The 18,258-nt window shown below is 21.0% G+C and overlaps 3 protein-coding genes across 4 annotated transcripts in view; 1 reads left to right on the top strand and 2 right to left on the bottom strand.

Annotated features, from left to right (window-relative positions):
- LOC117181519 (enoyl-CoA delta isomerase 2, mitochondrial) overlaps positions 1-4,286 on the top strand; it is a 33,949-nt gene extending 29,663 nt beyond the window's left edge. For both annotated transcript variants that reach the window (XM_033374286.1, XM_033374285.1), the window contains 2 exons: positions 3,828-3,971; positions 4,055-4,286. In XM_033374286.1, the coding sequence (XP_033230177.1) occupies positions 3,828-3,971; positions 4,055-4,210 (300 nt within the window). In that variant the 3' untranslated portion in view covers positions 4,211-4,286. The remainder of the gene's footprint in view (positions 1-3,827; positions 3,972-4,054) is intronic.
- The window catches only part of LOC117181518, a 65,104-nt gene extending 60,617 nt beyond the window's left edge, over positions 1-4,487 (bottom strand). The window contains exon 1 of the mRNA XM_033374284.1: positions 4,416-4,487. Within this exon, the coding sequence (XP_033230175.1) occupies positions 4,416-4,417 (2 nt within the window). The 5' untranslated portion in view covers positions 4,418-4,487. The remainder of the gene's footprint in view (positions 1-4,415) is intronic.
- The window catches only part of LOC117181071 (DNA repair and recombination protein RAD54B-like), an 89,682-nt gene continuing 75,731 nt past the window's right edge, over positions 4,308-18,258 (bottom strand). The window contains exons 9-12 of the mRNA XM_033373639.1: positions 15,728-15,735; positions 10,385-10,511; positions 10,038-10,277; positions 4,308-4,499 (exon numbers count right to left, since the gene is read on the bottom strand). Of these exons, the coding sequence (XP_033229530.1) occupies positions 4,437-4,499; positions 10,038-10,277; positions 10,385-10,511; positions 15,728-15,735 (438 nt within the window). The 3' untranslated portion in view covers positions 4,308-4,436. The remainder of the gene's footprint in view (positions 4,500-10,037; positions 10,278-10,384; positions 10,512-15,727; positions 15,736-18,258) is intronic.

The raw sequence follows: 18,258 nt of genomic DNA, 5'->3' as shown, positions 1-18,258 counted from the left end.
AATAGATGAAAATAATTTTATTAACAATATAAAACATAAATTTTCAACTAAAATGGTAAGTATTTAACTAGAATACTTGAATTATTAACCCAAAAGAAGAATTTTTAAACAAAAATATTAACTTTAAAAAAAGAAATAATTTTCTAAAAAAAACACTATTTTTAACAAAAAGCGTGAATTTACAACGGAATAGTTTAATAGTTTATTAAAAAAGACAACTTTTTATCAGCATTATTGAATTTGGAAGTAGAAAAGATAAATTTTTAACAAAAATTTAACAGTTAAATTTTCAGTTTGCGGAATATTTTAATTTTTAAATAATAAATATGATAATAAATATAATATAATAAAAATATATTAACCTTTTCTTGTTCAATTGATCTTTTTTAATAAAAAATTAAACTAATTCGTGGAAAATTCACACATTTTGTTAAAAAATGTAAGTTTTTTTTGCAGAAAATTATTTTATTCTTCGTAAGATAATCTTTTTCTTTAAAAACTCTTCTTATTTTTTATAAAATTAAAGTATATTTCAATTATATATTTATCATTTTAGTTAAGAATTCATTTTTTAGGTTGGTAATTAAAATTATTTGATTGAAATTTAAACTCTTGATAAAAAATCATTTTTTTTTTTTTTGGTAGAAGATTCATCATTTTAATTAAAAATTTATTTATTTAAAAAAAATGAGCTCTTTGATTGAAAACTTGTTTTTTCTTTGTATGTTTTTGTACCAGTTTAATATTCCATAATTTTATTTAAAAATTCAGCTCTTTGGTTTAACATTAATTTTTTGATAAACAATTTAATTATACAATTTTTGATTGAAAATTGATTTTTTTAGTTGAAAATTCGTATTTTTAACATTTTGAAAGCAACTATTTCAGTTCAATATTTATGACTTTACATGAAAATTCATCACTTTGTTTGAAAAAGTAACTATTTTTTAAAGGTATTTTTTGTTTGTTTGTTGTAAATAATTTTTCAACTGAAAATTTAACTAGTTCGAATTGAACATTCCATATTTTTCTTTGAAAATTAATGTTTTTGTTAAACATTAATTTTTCAACAAAAAAGTTAATTTTTAGTTGAAAGTTGATCTTTTCTAGTTCAAAATTCAAGAATTTCGGATGAAACTTTGTCTTTTTTAATAAAAAATTTTAATATTTCGCTGAAAATTCACGTAATTTGTTAAAAAATATTTTTTTTAGAAAATTATATATATATATATTTTTTTTTTTTAAGTTAATCTTCTTCTTTAAAAACTCTTCTTATTGCTTGAAAAGTTAAATATTTCAGTCAAATATTTATAATTTTGGTGGAAAATTAATCTTTCAGGTTTGAAATAAAATTATTTGAATGAAATTTAATTTTTTTGTTAAAAATATATTTTGTTTTGGTTGAAAGGTCATCGTTTTACTTAAAAATTTATTTCTTTTTTAAAAAATTAGCTGTTTGATTGAAAACTTATTTATTTTATTTTATGTATTAATTAATTTTTTTTATTCTAATAATTAATTTTTAAGTTTTAATTTTTACAAAGTTATACTTTTATAATTATAATTCGGATTCACATATTATTATATGTTTATTTAAAATAAATAAACATAATAATATGTAAATGCGAATTATAATTATAAAATTATTACTACTTATAATTTATTTATAGTATAAAATTCCATTTTTTGGTACAAATTAAAAGACTTACAAAATTCGTTTTCTTTACATTCAAAATTCATTATTTTAACAGAAAATTAACTATTTGGTTGAAAATGCGTGTATTTTCTTTGAAAAAAATGGTCTTTCTTATCAAAAATTGATACTCTTGGTTTAAAATTTAACTGTTTTGTAGAAAGTATATGAATTTTTTTAACAATTCATCTTTTTGGTTGAAAATTCATCAGATTGGTTGAAAATATATTTTTTGAACTGATAATTTAACTATTCCATTTTTTTTTAAATTTATCTTTTTAGTTAAAAACTAAGCTATTTGGTTGAAAATTTGTCTTTTTTAGTTGGAAACTCAACGACTTTTTTCAAAATTCATGTATTTTGTTGAAACATCGTATTTTTTGGTAGAAAATTAATTTTATTGTTTGAAAATTTAATTTTTAAACTGAAATAGTTGAATTAAAAATTTTTTCAAACGAATTCTTAACCAAAAAAATTAATTTTATTCCAGAAAAACACGATTTTTTTAACAAAGTACATAAATTTCCAATCAATAGTTTAATTTTTAAATAAAAAATATCAATTTTCAACCAAAAACAGAAGTTAAATTTTCTGTTAAAAATATATTTCTCAACAAACAATAAAATGGATTTTAAGTTAAATAATTACATTTTCTTCTGGAATAGTTAAATTTTTAGTTAAAAAATTAATAAAATAAAATGATGAATCTTCAAAAATATATATATAATAATAATAATTTTTTAACAAAAGAGTTTAACTTTTAACTAAATAATTTTATTTCCAACATAAAATATGAATTTTTGACTAAAATAATAAATTTTTAATTGGAATACTGGAATTTGCAACCGAAAATAAGAATTTTTAAACAAGAAGATTAACTTTAGAAAAAAGATAATTTTCTATAAAAAAGGCAGATTTTTTAACAAAATACGTGAATTTTTAACGAAATAGTTAAATTTGTTATTAAAAAAGATTTATTTTTATCAGAATTGTTCAATTTTGAACTGGAAATAGAATAGGTTAATTTTCAGTTAAAGAAAATAATTTTCAATCAAACTGATGCATTTTCAACGAAAATGATGATTCTTTAACTGGAATAGTTGAATTCAAAATTTAAAAAAATGAATTTTTTACCAAAAAAATTGATTTTATGCCACAAAAAATAAGAGTTTTCAGCAAAGCACATAAATTTTCAATGAATAGTTTATGTTGAAATAAAAAAAATCCATTTTCAATCAAAAATAGAATAGTTAAAATTCTGTTACAAATGTAATTCTCAAACAAAAATAATAATAATAATAATTTTTAACAACAGAGTTTAACTTTCAACCAAATAATTTTATTTCCAACATAAAAAATTAATTTTCGACTAAACTCATAAATATCTAATAAGAATACTTGAATTTGTAACCAAAAATAAGAATTTTTAAACAAGAAGATTAACTTAAAAAAAAATTATTTTCTAAAAAAAATGTAATAAAATACGTGAATTTTTAACGAAATATTTAAATCTTTTATTAAAAAAGATAAATTTTCATCCGAATTATTGAATTTTTAACTAGAAAATATAAATTTTCAACTAAAAGATTAAATTTTTTAACTGATCATTGAAGTATTCCATTTGCGATGTAAACTGATATTTTTCAGTTAAAAATTTAACTATTTCGTAATAAATTGATGTTTTTTAGTTTAAAATTCAACTATTTTGTTGAAAAAATCATTTATCTTGTTGATAATTGCTATATTTTTGCTTGAAAATTAAGGATTTTGAAGCCATTTAAATTATGTCACATTAATTATAAATAAATATGGACTTGAATGGAAAAATTAGAAAACTGATTATATTCTTAGTATTATTTAATAAATCAACGGTGCTAAAAAAAATGTAGGAATATACTTTAATATAATTTCCCAATTTTTCTAAATTAAACATTAATTAAATCTCTAGAAATCGAAATTGAAACCTGGAATTGTCAATGTTTTTTTCCCATGATTTTGAGTAGATACCCTGAAAAGAGAGCACAAGTTAAATTTAAAATATTTTCTAACTTTTTTTTAATGTCAACTAAAAAATTTTTTTCCCTGGACGCAAATGATTCGAATTATTTTAGCGTTAATTTGATATTTTTTATAGGCTGGAGAAATGCTTTATTTTTGTCATAAAATGAGCGTTGAAGAAGCCAGAGAATGTGGTTTTATCAGTAAAATTTATAAAGACGATTCTGTGGATAAAGTTTGGAAGCGTTTGGAAAATATGGCAACAAATATGTCCTTCGAGGTCAATATTAAAACTATTATAAATATTATAACTTCCAAATATCCAGTTATAGTAAAAAAAAATAATGTAATTTAAATTTGCAGAGTTTCCGGGCGATAAAAAAATTAGTGAAACGATGGAATCAGGATCTTCTGTTGCGAGTGAACGCTGAAGAAGTGCAAGAATTGGAGGAACGTTATAAATCCGAAGACTTTGTTAATCGCGTTATGACTTTTTTTACTAGAAAAAGTAAAATGTAAGTAGGATGCGGATGTTATTTTTATATTCTATGGATTTTAATTTGGGCTCTTAAATAAATATTTTTATATTTCGTTAGTTTCATTTGTTATTATTTTTATACTTTCAGCTGAAGTTTAGTTTAAGAAATGTATTTAAAAAAATAAAATACTGAAATTTTTAGAATCGAGAATGAGTTACTTAAAAATAATATCTAATATTACTCACATAATTCGTAAAATTAAATCCCTAAACACTCGAATTTTGAAAAATAAATGTTATGATGTCCGAGATCTGATGCAATAATAGTTCCTGCAAGAGAATTTCGAGTTTATTATTTAATAATAAATTTGGAAAAAGAGTACAGGTGTTTTTAATGACACTATTTGACAGATTTTTTTAGCAGGGTGGCGATTTGGCGGATAATTTTTAATTTCCGGTTTTTATTGAACAAGTTTTCCAATTTTTCGATTCAACTAAAAGTATAATATTTTCATATTTGCCGCAAAACGCAGAAATTTATTTTTATTCAGGATATATACTTAAAGTTTCCACTCAAAAATATATTTTTTTTGTAGAAAATCGAGTAGTTAAACTTTTAGTTGAACTAATTAATTTTCAACCAAAAAAAAAACAACGGATTTTTAACAAAATAGTTCAATTTTAAACCTAAAAAATAATAATTTATTAAACAAGAAGATTAATTTTCCAATAGATTAGAGAAGAAAAGTTCAATTTAGAATCAGTAAAATAATCAATTTCAACCAAAAATGCAATAAAAATTTTAGTTTAAAAAAATTAATTTTAAACCAAATATAACAGTTTTCAGCTAAACCAACAAATCTTCAACTGAAATAGTTGAATATTCAAACAAAAAATTATTTTTTACTAAAAAAAATCAATTTTGAACTCAAAATTAAATTTTTAATTAAAAAATTAATGTTTAAAAAAAGATTAATTTTCAAAAACTACTATGGAATTTTCAATTAGAAGCAGTTAAATTTTCAGTTAAACAAATTATTAAAAAAAAATAACTTTCAAACAAATAATTTAATTTTCAAACAAAGTGATAAATTTTAAAATAAAATTAAAAATATTTAACTGGAATAGTTTCATTTAAAAATTTTTAAAAATGAATTTTCAACTAAAAAAGATCAATTTGCAATCAAAAATTGAATAATTACATTTTTTGTCGAAAAATTAATGTTTAACTAAAGAGATGAAGTTTTAACTAAAATTATAGAATATTTAACTGAAATAAAAACGTCCAAAGAAAAAACAAGTTTTCAATCAAACAGTTTACTTTAAAAAAATGAATTTTGAATTAAAACTATGAACCTTCAACCAAAAAAAAAAAATATTTTTGTAACAAGAGTTTAAATTTCAATCAAATAATTTTATTTCCGTCATAAAAATTTAATTTTCCACTAAAATTATGAATATTTGACTGAAATACTTCAATTTTTAAACAATAAGTAGAGTTTTTAAAGAAGACGATTAATTTTCAACGAAAAAAATAATTTTCTGCAAAAAATGTAGATTTTTTTATTAAAAAAGACAAATTTCCATCCGAATTGTTGAATTTTGAACTAGAAGAGATTAATTTTGAACTAAAAATTAAATTTCTAGTTAACAAATTAATGTTTAACAAGAATAATTTTTAAACAAAACTATTGAACTTTCAATTGGAATAAGTTAAATTTTCAGTTGAAAAATTATCTACAACAAAAAACACTACCTTCAAAAAAATAGTTATTTTTTCAAACAAAGTGATGAATTTTCAAATAAAATTATAAATATTGAACTGGAATAGTTGCATTTAAAATAAAAAATAAATAAATAAAAAAGAATTTTCAACAAGAAAGGTAATTTTTCAATTAAAAATTGAGTAATTAAATTTTTTCTCGAAAAATTAATGTTTAAACAAGGAGCTGAATTTTTAAATAAAATTATGGAGTATTTAACTGGAACAAAATCAGACACAGAAAAAACAAATTTTCAAAGAAAACAGCGTATTTTCAACCAAATAAATGAATTTTTAATTAAAACGATGAACCTTCAACCAAAAAAAAAAAATATTTTGTAACAAAAGAGTTTAAATTTCAATGAAATAATTTGATTTCCAACCTAAAAAATGAATTTCCCACTAAAATTATAAAAATTTAACTGAAATACTTGAATTTTTAAATAATAAGAAGAGTTTTTAAAGAAGACGATTACCTTTCAAAGAAAAAAATCATTTTCTATGAAAAAAAAAGATTTTTTAACAAGTTACGTCAATTCTCAACGAAATTATTAAATTTTTTATTTAAAAAAAGGGCAAATTTCCATCCAAATTGTTGAATTTTGAACTAGAAAAGATCAATTTTCAACTAAAACTGAAATAGATAAATTTTCAGTTGAAGAAATTAATTTTCAATCAAACTTATGAATTTTCAACAAAAATGATGAATCTTCAACTGGAATTGTTGAATTTAAAATGTAAAAAAAATGAATTTTTAAAGAGAAAAAATTATTTTATTCTACATAAAGTAAGATTTTTCAACAAAGTGCATACATTTCCAACGAACAGTTTAATTTTTAAATAAAAAATACGAATTTTCAAACAAAGAGTTAAATTTTCATCTGAAAAAGATACATTTTTAACCAAAAATATAATAGTTGAATTTTCTGTTAAAAATCCAATTTTCTGTAACAAAAAATAGATTTTTTGAAAAATAGTTACATTTTCTACTGGAAAAGTTAATTTTTAAATAAAAAAATTAATGAAATAAAATGATGAATCTTCAAACAAAGAAAAAAAGAATAATTTTTAAGAAAAGAGTTTAACTTTCAAGTAAATAATTTTTTTCGGCATAAAAGATTAATTTTCGACTAAAAACATCATTATTTAACTGGAATACTTGCATTTTTAAACAATAAGAAGAGTTTTTTAAAGAAGAGGACTAAGTTAAAAAAAAAGTAATTTTCTGCAATTTTTTGTACAAAACATGTGAGTTTTCAAGAAATAATTGACTTTTTAATTAAAAAAGACCAATTTTCACCTATATTGTTGAAAATTGAACTAAAAAAAAATCAATTTCCAATTAAAAAAATTTATTTTTAATCAAACTGATGAATTTTCAATCTTTAACATTGATTTTTTTTCAAAGAATACCAATTTTCCACAGAATACATAAATTTCCAACGAATAGTTTAATTTTTAAATAAAAAATATCAACTTTCAACAAAACAGTTGAATTTTCTTCTACTAAAGATGAATTTTCAACCAAAAATAGACAAATTAAATTTTCTGTTTAAAATCTAATTCTCAATAACAAAAATGGATTTTCAGCAAAATAGTTTTATTTTCTACTAGAAGTCAAATTTTTAGTTTAAAAATTAACGAAATATCATAAATCTTTAGAAAAAAATTATTTTTAACAAAAAAGTTTAACTTTGAACCAAATAATTTTATTTCCAACATAAAAAAGGAATTTTCAACTAAAATTATAAATATTTAACTGGAATACACCTAAATTTTTGAAAAATGAACTAGAAAAGATTAATTTCCAATCAGAAATAGAACAGCTAAATTTCCAGTTGAAAAAATTAATTTTCAATCAAACTGATGAATTTTCAATCTTTAAGATTGATTTAAAAAAAAAGATCAATTTTTTACAAAATAAATAAATTTCCAACGAATAATTTAATTTTTAAATAAAAAATATGAACGTTCAACCAAAGAGTTAAATTTTCTTCCACTAAAGATAAATTTTCAACCTAAAATAGAATCAAATTCTCAATAACAAAAAATGGATTTTCAACAGAATAGGTTCATTTTCTACTCGAAGTCAAATTTTTAGTCAAAAAAATTAATGAAATAACATGAATCTTGAAACAAAAAAACAAATCATTTTTAACAAAAAAGTTTAACTTTCAAACAAATAATTTTATTTCCAACGTAAAAAATTAATTTCCAATTCAAATTACAAATATTTAACTGAAATACTTCAATTTTTAACTGAAAAGAAGAATTTTGAAACAAAAAGATTAACTTTCAAGAAACAAATGATAGAAAAGTTAATTTTTCTACTGGAATAGTTGAATTTTTAGTTTAAAAAAATTAATTTAAAACAAAGTAGTTAAATTTTTAAATAAAGACGAATTTTCAAATAAAATGGTAAATCTTGAACCGAAAGAATAATAATATTTAACAAAAGATTTCAACTTTCAAATAAACAATTTTATTTTCAACGTAAAAAATAGTTTTTCAAATAAATTGGTAAATATTCAACTAAAATACTTAATTTTTTAACCGAAAAGAATAATTTGGAATCAAGAAGATTAACTTTCAAAAAAAATATGTTTAATTTTCTAAACAAAAATTTTTTAAAACAAAATACGAGAATTTTCAACGAAAAAGTTAAATTTTAAATTAAAAAGACGCACAAATTTTCACCTAAATCTTTGAAACTTGAACTAAAAAAGATCAATTTCCAATCAGAAATAGAACAGTTAGTTAAATTTCTAAATAAAAAAATTAATTTTCAATTATTAAGATTATTTTTTTACGAAAAAGGCAAATTTTCCATAAATTACATAAATTTTCAACGAATAGTTAAATTTTTAAATAAAAAATATCAATTTTCAACGAAAAAAATCAATTTTCCTTTTTTTAACTTAATTTTAATGGTTGAAAATTAATTTTTTTAACTGGAAATTTAACCGTTCTATTTTTGTTTGTAAATTGATCTTTTCTAGTTCAGTTTGCAACCATTGTTGTGAAAATTTGTCTTTTTTAATTGAAAATTCAACTATTTCGTTAAAAATTCACCTTTTTTTAAAATAGATTTTCTTTTAGTAAAAAATCATAAAAAATTATTTAGTAAAAAGTTAAAATATTTTGTTAAAAATTATAATTTTTTAGTTTAAGATTCATGAATTTAATTGAAAATTCGTCTTTATTTAAAAATGTAACTACTTTGTTTGAAATTAATTTTTTAAAATAAAAATTCAACTATTTCAGTAGAAAAATGAACTATTCTAGTTTTCGTTGAAGATGTTTTTTGAAAATTAAAATTCATTTATTTTGTTGAAAATTGATATTTTTTTATTTTAAGATTAAACTATTCGTTGAAAATTTATGTACTTTCTGGAAAATTGGTCTTTTTTGTAAAAAAAATAATCTTAATGGTTGAAAATTCATCAGTTTGGTTGAAAATTAATTTTTTCTACTGAAAATGTAACTGTTCCAGTTTGGATTGGAAATTGATCTTTTCTAATTTAATTTTCAAAAATTTAGATGAAAATTTGTCTTTTTAAATTGAAACTTGAACTATTTCGTTGAAAGTTAAAATCTTCTGTTAAAAATTATAAATTTTTTGGTTTAAGATTCATGATTTTCATTGAAAATTCGCCTCCAGTTGAAAATGTAACTACTTTCTTGGAAATTAATTTTTTTTAACTAAAAACGAAATTATTCCAGCAGAAACTGATGAATTTTCAACGATTAAGATTAATTTTTTACAAAAAAAAGTCCAATTTTCTACAAAGTACATCAATTTTCAACCAAATAGTTGAATTTTCATTAAAAAAAAAAAGATACATTTTCAATTTTTAGTAAATAAATCCGTAATATATTTCTGCGACTATAGATAAAATAGAAATCACTTATCTAAATTTACTAAAATTATTGAAATAAGAAAAACTTCAGTTTGACTGAAATCATTTATTATTAAATTAAAAAAATTAAATTCCCCGACCAAGTCGCCGCCCTCTCAATTAATTCTCAAAATAATTAAATTGCCGAAAAAAAGTGTCAAACAGTGCCGCGATTCCGAAAAAAATGTAAATTCTTTAAACTTTTACCTTAAGAAGTTCCTCAGAAACTGGAAATTTAAAATGTTTCCATCGAAGAAGTTGATTAATTGTAATGTTTATTTGTTCAGGACTCTTTTGCAAATCTAACTGACAATCTCGAGATTCATTGAGATCGGCTTCGTTCTCCTTATCTTCGTTTCCCTCAATTTCCTGAATGTCATCAGCACATTTACACTGCATCAAATCATGAGTCAAAGAAAACGTATCGTTCGTTAAAGTGAACAGATCCTAGAAAAGTAAAGACAAAAAGATAGGGGGAAATAATTGACAATTTTGGAAAAGATTTTCGAATTCTTATAAAGTTGAATTCCTCATTTTTGCAAATTTTTACTCACCTTTAATTCACTGGTTGACAGTTTTAGGGATGCAAAGTGATTTGCATCGAAAACTGCTTCACTGAGACTAGTTTTGCTTATTTGTCTTTGGTAAATTTTCTCTTCTATGGTTCCTGTCGTCAAAAGTCTGAAAAATCGAATATTTTTAGGGTCTAAAAACAGATTTCAGAGCCCAAAATTCGCTAAAATGGGGCAAAACAGGGGGAATTTTCTCGAAAATATTGCACATTTATTCAAAGAAGATTAATTTTCTACCAGATGAAATTCATTTTCAACAAAAAAGACGAATTTTCCAACTAAAGACGAATTTGATAGGAAAATTATTATTTTTAAACTCGAAAAGATGATTTTCTAGAAAGAAAAAGATTTTTTAGTCAAAAAAGAAAAAAATTTCATGAAATTGTTGAATTTTTTAGCCAAAGGACGAATTTTCTACAAAACAGTTGAATCTTTAATCAAATAGATTGATTTTCTACACAAAAAGATGAATTTTTAACAAATTACTCAAATTCGAATAAATTAAAAGTCCGCAAAATATAATGTCTTTTGTCTAAAAATTCGACTATTTAGTTGAAAATTTAATTATTTAATAAAGTTGAATTTTTAATCAAATAGATGATTTTTCGACTCAAAAAAGATGCCTTTTATAAGCAAAAAGGCGAATTTTCAATAAAAAAAGTTAGATTTTCAACCAAAAGAATGATTTTATACCAAAAAAGACGAATTTTCAAAAAAGAAAAAATTTTCAGTAAAAAAAGAAAGAAATGCAACTGAATAGTTAAATTTTCAACCCAATAGTTGAATTTCCAACCAAAAAGATTGATTTTTTACATCACCAAAAAAAGACAAATTTTTAATAGAAAATATTAATTTTTAACAAAAAAGGTGAATCTTCAACCAAAAATATAGTTTTTTGGTAGACAAATTATATTCAGACAAAAATATTAATTTTCTACCCAAAAACGGATTTTCAATATAATATAATTATTCTTCACCAAAGAGATAAATTTTAACCAAAAAAAAAGACGAATTTTCAACAAATGACTCAAATTTTAATAAATTAAATGTCCGCAGAATATGTTTTCTTTTGTTTAAAAATTTTACTATTTGGTTGACAATTTAATTATTTAATTAGGTTGATTTTTTAATCAAATAGATGATTTTTCGACATAAAAAAGATGCATTTTATAGGCAAAAAGGCGAATTTAAAAAAAAAAAGAATGATTTTATACCAAAAAAGACAAATTTTGAACCAAAAAGATTAATTTTCTTTAAAAAAAGACGAATTTTCAACAAAAAAAGATTTTTTAGTTAAAAAGGAAAACACTGAGCCGAATAGTTGAATTCTGAATCCAAAAATACGAGTTTTCTACTGACACTTGAATTTTTAACCAAATAGTTAAATTATCAACCAAATAGTTGAATTTCTAACCAAAAAGATTAATTTTCTACCAAAAAAGATCAATTTTCAATAGAAAATATTAATTTTCTACCAAAAAGATCATTTTTCTTTTTAAAAAACGGATTTTCCTAAAAATACATCAATTTTCAACTTACAAAGATAAATTTTTAAACAAAAAGATTAATTGTCTACCAGAAAAGACGAATTTTCAATGAAACAATTGAACTTGCAACCAAAAAAGATTTTTCCCTCAAAAAGAACAAAATTCTACTAAATTGTTGAATTTTAAAGCCAACAAAATGAATTTTCCACTAAACAGTTGAATTTTCAACCACAAAATATCAAATTTTCAAAACAAAAAAATAAATTTTCAACCAAACAGTGGAATTACAAAAAAAATAGAATTCACAACAAAGAAAAAAATTTTTCAGTTAAGAATGAAAAAAACCAACTAAATTGTGGAATTTTTAACTTAAAAAAACAAACTTTCTAAAAAAAAGTTGAATTTTCGACCAAAGTACTTGAATTTTAAAACCAAAAAGATAAATTTTGTTGACGAATTTTGAATCAAAATAATTAATTTTCTATTAAAAGGACGAATTTTCAACATAGAAACATTTTTCAGTGAAAAAAGAAAAAATGCAACCGAATAGTTAGATTTTAAACCAAATAGTTGCATTTCCAACCAAAAAGATTGATTTTTACAACAAAAATAAACAAATTTTCAATAGAAAATATTAATTTTCTACCCAAAAACGGATTTTCAACATAATACAATTATTTTTAACCGAATAGTTGAATTCAACCAAAAAAGACGAATTTTCAACAAAACTGTTTTGTTTAAAAATTCTATTTGGTTCACAGTTTAATTATTTAATTAGATTCAATTTTTTATCAAATAGATCATTTTTTGACCTAAAAAAGATGAATATTAAAACCAAAAAGATTAATTTGCTATCAAAAAATGCCAATTTTCAATAGAAAATATAAATTTTCAACCAAAAAGTTGAATCTTTAACCAAAAAGATAGTTTTTCTTTAAAAATAACAGATTTGCCTAAAAATACATAAATCCTCAACCAAATAGTAGAATTTCCAACCAAAAAGATTAATTTTCTACCAAAAAGAGCAATTTTCAATAGAAAATATTAATTTTCAACCAAAAAGATAATTTTTCTTTAAAAAAACGGATTTTCCTAAAAATACATAAATTCTCAACGAAATAGTAGAATTTCCAATAAAAAAGATTGATTTTTTATAAAAAAAAGACCAATTTTCAACAAAAAGGGTGAATCTTCAACCAAAAATATAGTTTTTGCTAGAAAAATTATATTCAGACAAAAATATTAATTTTCTAGCCAGAAACGGATTTTCAACATAATACAATTATTTTCAACAGAATAGTTGAATTAAATAAAAATACGAATTTTCAACAAAGAAAAAAAATTTCAGTCAAGAATAAAAAAAAATCAACCAAATAGTGGAGTTTTTTAATACAAAAAAAAGAGGAAATTTCTTCAAAACAGTTGAATTTTCTACCAAAATATTTGAATTTTTAATCCAACAAATGATTTTTTAACCAAAAAGATAAATTTTCAACCAAAAAAAGACGAATTTTCAACCAATTCGAATAAATTAAAAGTCCGCAGAATATATTCTCTCTTTTTTTAATTCTACTATTTGGTTGACAATTTAATTATTTAATTAGGTTCAATTTTTAATCAAATAGATGATTTTTCGACATAAAAAAGATAAATACTAAAACCAAAAAGTCGAATTTTCCAAGAAAAGAAATATTTTCAACCAGAAGATTGATTTTATATCAAAAAAGATGAATTTTGAACGAAAAAGATTAATTTTCTTTAAAAAAAGACGAATTTTCAAAAACAAAAGATTTTCAGACAAAAAAGAAAACAATTCAACTGTACAGTAGAATCCTGAATCCAAAAATATGAGTTTTCTACTAACAATTCAATTTTTAACCAAATAGTTAAATTATCAATAGTTGAATTTCCAACCAAAAATATTAATTTTCTACCAAAAAAGACCAACTTTTAACCAAAAACTTGAATCTTCAACCAAAAAGATCATTTTTCTTTTAAAAAAATGGATTTTTCGAAAAGTACATAAATTCTCAACCAAATAGTTGAATTTATAACCAAAAAGATTGATTTTTTGTAAAAAAAAATACCAATTTTCAATATAAAATATCAATTTTAAACCAAAAAGGCAAATCTTCAACCAAAAAGATAATTTTTCTTTTAAAAAAACAAACGGATTTTCCTAAAAATACATAAATTCTCAACCAAATAGTTAAATTTCCAATAAAAAGATTGATTTAAAAAAAAATGACCAATTTTCAATATAAAATATCAATTTTAAACCAAAAAGGAAAAATCTTCAACCAACAAGAGCATTTTTCTTTAAAAAAACGGATTTTCTACAAAATACCTTAATTTTTAAAACCAAATAGTTGAACTGATAAAAAAATGAGTTTTCAACACAAGAGTTGAGTTCTCAAATAAATGATTGATTTTTGAACTTAAAAAGATACATTTTTGAACTTAAAAAGGCAAATTTCCAAACAAAAAAAATAATGGTCTACCAGAAAAGACGAATTTTCAATGAATCAACTGAACTTACAACCAAAAAAAGATTTTTCCCTCAAAAAGAACAAAATTCTACTAAATTGTTGAATTATAAAGCCAATAAAACGAATTTTACACTAACCAGTTAAATTTTCAACCACAAAATATGAAATTTTTAACACGAAAGAATGAAAAAAATCAACCAAATATTGAAATTTTTAACTCAAAAAGACGAACTTTCTACAAAACAGTTGAATTTTCTACCAAAGTGCTTGAATTCTAAAACCAAAAAGATGAATTTGACAATTTAATTAATTATTCAGGTTGAATTTTTAATTGAATAGATGATTTTTTGACCTAAAAAAGATGAATATTAAAACCAAAAAGTCGAATTTTCCACAAAAAAGTTAGATTTCTAACCAGAAGATTGATTTTATACCAAAAAAGATTAATTTTGAATCAAAAAGATTAATTTTCTATCAAAAAGACGAATTTTTAACAATATAAACGAATTTTCAACAAAGAAACATTTTTCAGTAAAAAAAGAAAAAAATGCAACTTAATAGTTAAATTTTCAACCAAATAGTTGAATTTCCAAGCAAAAAGATTATTTTTTTACAACAAAAAAAAGACAAATTTTTTGATAGAAAATATTAATTTTATACTCAAAAACGGACTTTCAACATAATACAATTATTTTTAACCAAGTAGTTTAATTAAACCAAAAAGACGAATTTCCAACAAAGAAAAAAAATTTTCAGTCAAGAATGAAAAAAAAAAAATCAAACAAATAATGGAATTTTTAAGTCAAAAAGACGAAATTTCCACAAAACAGTTGAGTTTTCTACCAAAATACTATTTCTTTTTGAAAATTATATTATTTAATTAGGTTGAATTTTTAATAAATAGATAATTTTTCGACCTAAAGAAAGATTGATTTTATACCAAAAATGACGCATTTTAAACCAAAAAGGTTGACTTTATTTTTAAAAAGACGAATTTTCAACTAAATACACTTTCAACAAAGAAAGATTTTTCAGCCAAAAAAGAAAAAAATTCAACCGAATAGTTTAATTCTCAATCCAAAAATACGAGTTTTCTACGAACAGTTTAATTTTTAACCAAATAGTTAAATTATCAACCAAATAGTTGAATTTCTAACCAAAAAGATTAATTTTTTTACCAAAAAAGATCTGTTTTCAATCGAAAATATTAATTTTTAACCAAATAGTTGAATTTCCAACAAAAAAGATTGATTTTTTACAAAAACAGACCAATTTCCAATAGAAAATATTAATTTTCAACAAAAAAGTTGAATCTTCATCCAAAAAGATAATTTTTCTTTTAGAAAAACGCATTTCCCTAAAAACACATAAATTCTCAACCGAATAGTTCAATTTCCAGCCAAAAAGATTAACTTCCCACCAAAAAAAAAACAATTTTTCAATAGAAAATATTAATTTTTAACCAAAAAAGTGAATCTACAACCAAAAAGATAATTTTTCAACCAAAAAACGGATTTTCCGCCAAAAATAAATAAATTTTCAAAACCAAATAGTTGAATTTTCCACAAAAAAGTTAGATTTTCAACCAGAAGATTGATTTTATACCAAAAAGACGAATTTTGAACCAAACAGGTTAATTTTCTTTAAAAAAGACGAATTTAAAAAAAGATTTGTCTGTCAAAAAAAATTCAAACTAATAGTTGAATTTTGAATCCAAAAAGACGAGTTTTTTACGAAAAGTTGAATTTTTAACCGAATAATTAAATTTTCCACCAAATAGTTGAACTCCCAATTAAGAAGATCGATTTTTTACAACAAAAAAAAATACCAATTTTTAAATTAAAATATTAATTTTAAACCAAAAATGTGAATCTTCAAAACAAAGGATAATTTTTCTACCAAAAGACGGATTTTACACCAAATAAAAAACATTTTTAAAACCAAATAGTTGAATTGGTAAAAAAAATATGATTTTTCAACAGAAGTGTTGAGTTCTCAACCAAATAGTTGAATTTTAAACTTAAAAAGATAAATTTTGAAACAAAAAGATTAATTATCTACCAGAAAAGACGAATTTTTAATGAAAGAATTGAACTTACAACCAAAAAACATTTTTCAAAAAAAAAACCTACTAAATTGTTGAATTTTAAAGCCAACCAAATAGTGAAATTTTTAAGTCAAAAAGACGTATCATCAATAAAATAGTTGAATTTTCAAGCGAAAAATAAGTATTTTCTACAAAAAACTGGAATATTTTAACCCGAAAATATGAATTTTTTCCAAAAAAAAAACTTAATTTTAACCAAATATTTGATTTTTCCACCAAAATAGTTTAATTTTCAACTAAAAATATAATGTTAGATCCAAAAGACGAATCTTCAACAAACTAGTGGAGTTTTTTACCAAAAAATATAAATTTTTAACCAGAGATTTTAATTTTAACCAAAAACAGATTCATTTTCAACCAAACAGTTGAATTTTTAACGAAAAAAGATGACATTTCTACGAAGAGATGAATTTTCAAACCAAAAAGACCAATTTTCAACAAAAAAGTTAAATTTTTAACCAAGAAAAATTTTTCAATCAAGAAAGAAAAAAAAACTGTGGAATTTTTTAACCAAATGGGCAATTTTTCTAGAAAGTTGTTGAATTTTCAACCAAATAATTAAACTTTCTACCAAAATAACTTGCATTTTCAACCCAAAAAACATTAATTTTTAACCAAGAAGATAAATTCCCTACCCAAAAAAGAAGAATTTTAAACAAATTTCACGAATTTTCAATCAACAAATTAAATTTGAACGAAAATGATTAATTTTCTACCAAATTTTTGAAGCAAAATAAAAAAACAACTTTTAGCCAAAAATAGTTGAATTTTTTTATTGGGTAACTAGAAAAGGGGGAAATTTCTTGAAAAGAGAAGAAATGGAAATTTTATCAAAATAGGGAAAAGAGGAAAATTGTGCAGTTTCAATTTTAATTACAATTAAACTTTTAAAATTGAAATTCAAACCAAAAAAAAAAAAAGATACCATTTTAATTAAGAACATTTGAAAATTAATATATTTTTTTTTGAAAATGTGCCTTTTTTTCTAGAAAATTAATCTCTTTATTTAAAAATTTATCTTTTCAGATAGGAAATGCAACTATTTGATTAGAAATATTCTTTTTTCACTGAAAAGTCTTTCTTGGTGGAAAATTCAACTTTTTATTTCAAAATTAAAATATTTTGTTGAAAATTTTTCTTTTTTCCTTGAAATATTTTTTTTGTAGCAAATCCAACTGTTTGGTTGAAAATTAAACTGTTTTGTAAACCACTATTGAATTAAGGTACACTTATAACTATTTCTGACTTTTCTTGAATTCTTTTGAAATATTTTAGGGAATTTTAAAAATCCTTACAAGGTTTAAGGGATTTATTAAAAAAATTTAATTTTGAAAAATATTTTAGTGTAGTTTAAATGCTTTCATGACATTTTTAACAAGTTTTAATAATTTATAGAGATTTTAAAGAATTAAAATTTGTTTAGAGTATTTAAACAAATTCCATGGAATTTTGAAGAACTCTAAAAAATTTCAAGAAAATTAAAAAGATTTTACAAAATTTCAAACGCTTTCTAAGCATTTTTAGAATGGAATTTTTATAGTTTAAAATTTTTAAAGGGATTTAAAATTTTTTTTAAGGATTTGAAATATTTTCGGGTATTTTAACAGATCCCAAGGAATTTTTAATAAATTTCAATAATTTGAAGGCATTACTAAAGTTTTTCAAGATTTAAGGGTATTTTTAATTTTAATTTTTAATTAAAAATTTTATTAAATTATAAATTATATTATTTTATTACATTTTTATTTCAAATTTAATTTTGAATTTTAATTG

Source organism: Belonocnema kinseyi, chromosome 10, assembly GCF_010883055.1.
Source record: "Belonocnema kinseyi isolate 2016_QV_RU_SX_M_011 chromosome 10, B_treatae_v1, whole genome shotgun sequence".
NCBI lineage: Eukaryota > Metazoa > Arthropoda > Insecta > Hymenoptera > Cynipidae > Belonocnema > Belonocnema kinseyi.
Note: the sequence above shows the minus strand (reverse complement) of the source record. Positions and strands in the feature narration are given on the sequence as shown.